An 8,169-nucleotide genomic window follows, 5' to 3' on the forward strand; every position below is an offset into this window, starting at 1 on the left:
AGGACCCATACACCTTGATCTGCAACCTTCATAGCATGGAATGACATAAATAATATTTCTTCTTCTCTTCTCTCCACAAAATTGGATTGATCTCTTTTCTCCTTTTGGAGCCTGGTATAGCATTCATTTTTGTAATGTCCAAGGCATTCACATCTGTAGCATTCCACCTTACACTTGTCAAAGTGTCTCTCGCCTTTGTTGTCATAATCGTTTCTGACTAGGTCTGCTGCCCTGCAACATCTCCACTTCTTTCTCGACTGCCTCTCCCACGATTGAACTTGTACGATTGAGCCTCTTCTCATGTACTAACAGGGAGCTTTGGAGTTCATCTATTTGCATCTCTTCGACATTGTTTGCTTCTTCGATAGAACATACAATGGAATCGAACTTTGGAGTTAGTGATCGCAAAATCTTTTCTACGACCGCAACATCCGTGATTGAATCGCCATGCATCCTCATTTTACTTGCAAGACTTATAACCTTGCCAATATAATCATTCACTGTTTCTCCCTTTTGCATTTGGAGAATTTCAAAGTCTCTTCTAACTGCTTGAAGTTGAGCACGCTTTACTCTCGTTGAGCCTTCATACTTCCTCCTCATAGAATCTCTAATTTCCTTGGATGTCTTCTTCTGAAGCATAGTTCTTGACCTTCAGGTCCAACTTCGATGCTGCCAACAGTTGTTGTTGACAAGCTGAGAGTACCTCGCCTTAATTTGGCTCTTCATAACCCGTCTCCACCATATCAAAGAACTCCTTTGATCTGAGAAAATTTTCCATCAACATCGCCCAATGATCATAGTGACAATCGAACCTCGGGATGGCGGGCTGAACGTAGCTCTCAACTTGTTTTTCTACTGCCATACTTGCTGCTGCAAGATTGCTTTGATACCAGTTGTTGGTGACAACAAAAAAAACTAAAGTGAGATTGAGAGGAGGAGTGATTTGAATGATGGGGAGGGAGGTTGTTTTATAGGAGGATTCCCGGAGTTGGTTGGAATTTTTGTGGATGAAATTGAATTCACCTCCTTCTTCTCTTCCGATTACTATTATTAGCTTCAACAGACCAGAGATATAGCAATAACTATTATAAAAAAGAAAGGAAGAGTCGAAAGCAATGAAGAGTCTATAAAGTATCCTAAGTGTAGAAAAAAATAATTAAGGTTTGAGCAAAATTTTTACACTCATACAACAATTTCCACAGAATAAATGAAACCTAAGTTTGAGAAATTCATGGATATTTAAAGAAGATTCACATAAATATTCCACTTTGAAACTACATCAAATTCTTAAACGATATCTTGACTAAATGAAAACAATTTGAAGAAGTCAAAGTAGTAGCTCTAAACAAAGAGTGGAGTGCAATCGTTTCAAACAAAATCTGTCTTAGAATTATTGCGTGCCAAAATAAGAAGGTATTTATGTGGTGGCGAACGACAACAATGAGTTGATCTCCACCTGAGTAGTGACTTGATGGAGGTATTGTAAGAACTATCGAATATTGAAAAAGACAACAAGAAAAGACTACTTTCTATTACCGTTTACAATTTCTCCTAATAATGAATAGAAAACAACGTTTATATGCCCATGTGGAATCCTTGCTTTTCGAAGAGTGCATGCAATGCACCGACAATCTTTCTAAGATGTATGATCACCATCTTTATTAAATATTGAACCATTCATGGAAGTGTTCATGAATGATTTCTACCTATGGAGAATCATTAAAAAATTGTCCAACCAACCTAGGAATCGTGTTATAGAGATGCAAAGAGAAAAAATTTGTGCTCAAATGAGAAATGTCATTTTCATGGTGATAGAAGGAATAGTTTAAGCCACACGATTTCAAACAAAAATAAATAAATAAATGTGGTAAGAGAAAAAATGGAGATAATTTAAAAACTAAATCCTTCTAACTTAGTAAAGGGAATCTTGAGTTTCTTAGGTCATGCGAAAATTTATATAGCAATGGAGTCCCTCCTCGTAGACTTTAAGATGAGCCATGGCCTCCTGAACTAATCTGCATGGATCTCGAGGGAACATCTCGAAGGAACTTTTTGATGATGGAGATTTAATTCACCTTGTCGTCTATAGAACAGATGCAAGTGATAATCGTCGTCAACTTCATGACAAAGTCGTTTATTGATTCATAGTCCTTCATGCAGATAGCCTCAGACTCACTCTTCAAGGTCTGCACCTTTGCTTCCTAGATGCGTTCAACATAAAAATGCATTGTTTGCGGCATCTCCCACGCTGCATTTGCCGAATCCTTCACTTCCAACATGAGAAGGACGTTCTAAAGGACTGCTTTGTGGTAGAAAAAGTCATCATATCCTTACCTTTCTCCACATCACCATGTTCGATTGTGTACCACATGTCTTCTGCCTGTAGGTTAACACGCATTTTTATCGACCATATTTCGTAGTTAATCTTCGTGAGTAATGTCTGAACTCAAATGAAAAAAAAAAAGAAAAAAAAAAAGAAAGAAAAATGATTCCCCACAATACTCTCCCACCACATCTCTCCCCTAACCAACCTGTTAGGAAAAACTCACTTAAAAAATTTCTTCAAATCCCATTTAGTGTAAAAACTTTGTCTCACATAGTAGCCATAGACCCCGTAAAAATTCAAGGATTGGGTAGTCATAAAAAGTCGATTGTCTAAAACTTCTATTATTATTTTTGTCTAGTTACTAATTTTTTTTATTACGTGATCGAGGAGCATGAAATATTATTGGAACACAACTTGATTTTGGGGAATAAAATTTACAGAGTATACTATGATAAGATAAAAGGAAGTGAATTTTGCAGTAACTTAAAATAACTCTTCCCTAACACACTTATAGACACTAATAATAGAAAATGAGATATTTAATAAAGTTAATATTTATATCCTATATTCCAAGACTCTTCTCTAAAATTTAGAGAAATAGTTTGGTAGAAATTTAAACTTAAAATTGATGTCATGGTTCACATACGTTGACTTGGATTTCAAAAGACAAAATTGAACTTTAATTATGGATAAATTGGTGACACCAGCTTAAGCTAATCAGGCAAGTAATGTTACTGATGGAGTTAGCAAATTGATTGATTTATGATCGTGTCTGCTATGTTCCTCCTCCATGTACCATATTAATTATGTGATGCTTAGATGCTCTTTGTATTGTCATATGATGTATGATGTCATGTATGCACGTGATATCCATTACCCTATATTATGAATGAAATGAAATGTCAGGTATGAAATGTTAATTCTTACCATATAAAGTTATGTGATGGACTACATGATGCTTGTTTTGTATACATAATGCATATATGAAATATCTTAGGGAGGAAAGGAGAAAGGAAATGAAATAAATGTTATGTTATGAATGAAAATCATGGGACTTCATGCATGTATGTATGTCATTTACATCGGGATACTTCCCCGTTATGTTATGCTAGTACGGACGCGTAACTTTGATATTTATGTTCTTCATGATATCATACGAGCCTTTCATTTTCTGAGGCGTCCAGTGACCGACTAAGATTGGCCCAAAGTGTACATATATGTGTCCGTTTGGTGAGTCTATGTGCGCGTACGTGAGCTGTGTGTGAAGAAGTATCATGCATCTAACCCTACCCTCAACTAGAAAGAGTCTAAGGTCATGTTATGGTTTTAAAAGATAGGTCCAAGTCATGTATTGTGTGTGATTGCAATACTCAACTCATGTAGTACCCTTATATTTTTAAGGTAAAAGTAAAGTGTCTTGCACGGATCACGGTGAATGCTAGAATGGTACCTTTGAGCGTCAAGTGACTTGCACAAAAAAAAATAGAACTCCTTGAATCTAAGCTGCAACAAGCTAAAAAAAGAGAGAAAAAAGGGAGAAATAATGGGATGGGAGAAATGGTCTACTCATGTATCCTTTGAGCGTTAGGTGACTTGCACAAAAAATTATGACATGTTCGAGCAGAGGGGGATTACGAGCAAAATTCTCACACTTGAACGAACGTTTGAAGAAGGAAAAGAATGGTACAAAAGTAAATGACTGATCGTTGCTAGAGAATCCCTTTCCGTAAAAAGTGCATCCAGTGCAAGAATATTATGAGGAGACTTGAGGTCCGTAGATCGAGAAGAGTAGTGTCAACCCTAATTATAAGAGACAAATAGCTTACCTTAAAAGAAAAAGATATTGGCATCAGGAAAGGTATAGTAGAAACAACTAAATCTTGACGATGAGCAGAGAAGAATGCATTTGGACCGAGTGGGAGCAACCTTCGTCATCTATAAATCTACGTGAAAAACTTATTTGATTGTTTGAGACATTTTCTTATTTCCTATATCATTTTTTGTATATTTTCTTTATGCAACAAGATATGGTTACAGTTGTATTTATCTTGTTGAATGTGAAAATATTTAGATGTTAAACCTTAAAGGGGATGAAAAATCTCGAGGTAAAAACATTTGACTACTTAAAATTATTTATGCTACAAAGAATTGTAAAAACATGTCGTATACTCTGTAATCTACAAAGAATTGTAAAAATTGTAAACTACAGAGAATTGTAAAAACATTTCGTTAGCCAATGTCTAGTATATACTCGCACTTATATTTACGGGTGTACATTCAACCCGGCAACCCGACAATCCGGACCAACCCAACCCGAACTATAAGGGTTGGGTTGGGTTGGATTAGCATTTCGGATAGGGTTGGGTTCATTTTTCTGAACCCGAACTGAATCGGTTCGGTTTCGGGTTCATGGGCAAAACGCTCGGATTGACCTGAGCAAAATAAAATATATAGAGGTATTAGGAAGATTCTTTCATATTAATGGGTTTGCCAGAGTGGTACTGAGGTTAGTCCATGAGTATTTATGCCCGAGTTGGCGTTCAATGCCAGTTAAATGTATGTTTCCGGTTTTGAAATTAGTTATTTTTAATTTCTTTGTTTTGTTTATATTATTTTATTATTTAATTTCTTTGTCTTTGTTTAATTTTATTTATATATATATATATATATTTTTTTAAATTTAATTTCTTTGTTTTGTTTATATTATTTTATTATTCCGATTTTGTTATTTTTAATTTCTTTGTTTTGTTTATATTATTTTTAATTTTTTTGTTTTTGTTCAATTATATATATATATATATATTCTTTCTGTTTTTTAAATACCTTAATATTTCATACTCTTTTTAAAACACGTTAGGATAAACTATAAATTTCTTTGTTTTGTTTATATTATTTTATTATTCCCATTTTGTTATTTTTAATTTCTTTGTTTATATTATTTTATTATTTAATTTCTTTGTTTTTGTTCAATTATATATATATATATATATATTCTTTTTTTTTAAATACCTTAATATTTCATACTCTTTTTAAAACACGTTAGGATAAACTATAACTAATTTATTCTTTCATGATCTACCGTTGTATTTACTTTAACCAATTCTAAAAAATGTCTGTATTTAGTTGTCCTTAGTTTTATGACAATATTGAACTATGTTAATATGTTACAATTTTCGCTCGTTATTTTTTATTATTATTTTTTTTTTTTGTCAATAATTATAGATTGATTTATGTTTGTTCGAGAACTTTTAATATATTTTATTTAAGATTGTATTCTTTTTAAAATACATTAGAATAAACTATAACTAACTTATTCCTTTCCTGATGTACCGTCCTATTTTTGTTAGTTTAACCAATTCTAAAAAATGTCGCTATTTAGTTGTTTTTAGTTTTATGACAATATTGAACTATGTTAATATGTTACAATTTTCGCTCGTTATTTTTTATTGATTTTTTTTTTTTTATTTAACGTATGTTTTACACATTAAGCTTAGTATATTTTATAACAAAAATATTCCACTAAATTAAACTATTAAATTTTTTNTGACAACCCAACCCGGACCCAACCCGAACCCAACCCGAAAATAGAGGGTTGAGTTGGGTTGGGTTGTGAAAAATTTTGGGTTGGGTTGGGTTACCAATCCAACCAACCCGAACTTTTGGGTTGGGTCAAAAAAATCTCCCAACTCGACCCAACCCGGACCATGTACACCCCTACTTATATTTATATTATTTACACCTTTTTCTATATACCAACCCAAGCCATGAGTAGTAGCATGTTTAGTTCCTAAACAAATTAGAGGGATAAATTACCAAAATGTTCCTACTATATCCATAAGTTACTTCAAGTCCTAAATAAATTTCAAATTACTTAAAAGATCTTATATGAAAGCCTATTTTTATTGTTAATAATTATTATAAAATATATCAAAGTAACCGAAGAATGTTTAAGACCCATGGGTGAATAATGACAAAAAAATTTCTACTATCTTTAAGATATTTCATAGCTAATTCATAGCTAAGACGGACTCCAAATGACTTAAGAATACATATTAAGTCTAATTATAAGGATATGAAGGACTATGTAAAGTTTCAAGATAATTGGAGATAGTTTAGATCCTAAACCGAGATTGGGGTGGAATGGGACCAAAATACATTTATGATCTCAAGATATCGCTCTAAGGTTAAGAACACGACAAGATAGGTTGATCCCCAAGTCAACACAACTCAAGTCCTAAGCCACTAAGACTACTAGGTTCTACTCTAACCCATAACCTTAGTCACATTAGACCTACCATCATGATATGTACTATGATAATATGTTTTACTCATCTAAATTAGATGTCTTACACATGTTTTTTTTTTTTTTTTTAAGGACATCGTGTCCATGTTTCTTTCTGGTTTATCCTATCCATATGTCTTGCAAGATATCCTAGCCATGTTTGATTGGGAAGAGGTCATGTTTCATGTTCCCATTTTTTCAACACCTAGGCAAACATGCTCATGTTTACTTGCAAGATTTATATTTTTTTTCTTTTCTTTTCTTTATTTCTTTTGTAGGATGACGGGTAGAAGTTCATGATATTCACCAACTATTTAACCTTTTTAGGTCTTCTAAGGGGAGTAATTTTTTTGGCAAAACTGGGTTAGGTACAAGGATAGATCGAGTATCATGACTCATGACCAATAATTTAGGACTAAGGTCCTCAACATAAGAAACTATGTTAAGCACTTGGTCAGATCATAGAGATAGTACCTTAGCATCTACCATGAATACGATTAAGAGCTGATAAGTAAGTTACTTATTGAATTTTATACTCATTTTTTACAAATTTTTCAATTAAGGATAAATAGTTGGTCAACGATGGAAGTGGNGATTTAGGACTAAGGTCCTCAACATAAGAAACTATGTTAAGCACTTAGTCAGATCATAGAGATAGTACCTTAGCATCTACTATGGATACGATTAAGAGCTGATAAGTAAGTTACTTATTGAATTTTATACTCAATTTTTACCAGTTTTTCAATTAAGGATAAATAGTTGGTCAACGATGGAAGTGGATCTAGAGCAGGTGTTATAGGCTCCTCTTCTAATTTGTGACAACTTTTGTCCATTCCTTAGTATTTTGTCATCCATTCCACTTAAACTTTACTTTAGATGGAATAAATATATATTATGTTTTAATGTTTTTATCTTTTAAATTTTATTTGTTTGAAAATTCTATCATAAATTAGCTGATAGTTGTCACTTTACAATCTATGGAGTCATTTGGTAGCTTAAACAAGTTTTTGTTTGCACCCAAACATTCAATCCTATGGTTTCATATGTTCTAATCCTATTGAGGTTTCACGGTTTCACTTGGTTTATCTTTCCATAGTTTTTCATGGTCTAGTCCAATCAAGTCTTCTATTTGATCGTGATTCATATCATTTAACTCACTGAAGTGCATATGCTCATCAGAGTTCACTATGGAATTTTAGGATGAATTAGTTAGCTCTTAACTATTTCGAATGCCATAAAATGATTGTATCATAATTATGAGGTGTTACCTCGTTTTAGATCCAACTAGTTCACTACTAGAGATTAGTTGGAAACTCCTTGGAAGGTCAACCCTCTTGTTTGCCAACTACTATGTATCCATGTTATTGATCCTCTACTCATTTCCACCCATGATATTCTCGTGGCACATAAGCTAGTATAGGAGAACTTCCCTATNGAAAGGTCAACCCTCTTGTTTGCCAACTACTATGTATCCATGTTATTGATCCTCTACTCATTTCCACCCATGTTATTCTCGTGGCACATAAGCTAGTATAGGAGAACTTCCCTATCTTTACTAACT

At 33.3% G+C, this 8,169-nt stretch overlaps 1 protein-coding gene across 1 annotated transcript; it reads right to left on the bottom strand.

The window, feature by feature from the left end:
- Positions 1-201: 201 nt before the first annotated feature.
- On the bottom strand, positions 202-639 carry LOC111797483. Its single transcript, XM_023680492.1, has one exon. The coding sequence runs from the start codon at positions 637-639 to the stop codon at positions 202-204; it is 438 nt and encodes a 145-aa protein (XP_023536260.1).
- Positions 640-8,169: the final 7,530 nt, after the last annotated feature.

Source organism: Cucurbita pepo, chromosome LG06, assembly GCF_002806865.2.
Source record: "Cucurbita pepo subsp. pepo cultivar mu-cu-16 chromosome LG06, ASM280686v2, whole genome shotgun sequence".
NCBI lineage: Eukaryota > Viridiplantae > Streptophyta > Magnoliopsida > Cucurbitales > Cucurbitaceae > Cucurbita > Cucurbita pepo.

Bases quoted from the DNA above. Each gene is read 5' to 3' on its own strand.
- LOC111797483 (XM_023680492.1), bottom strand. From the start codon at position 639: ATGCTTCAGAAGAAGACATCCAAGGAAATTAGAGATTCTATGAGGAGG.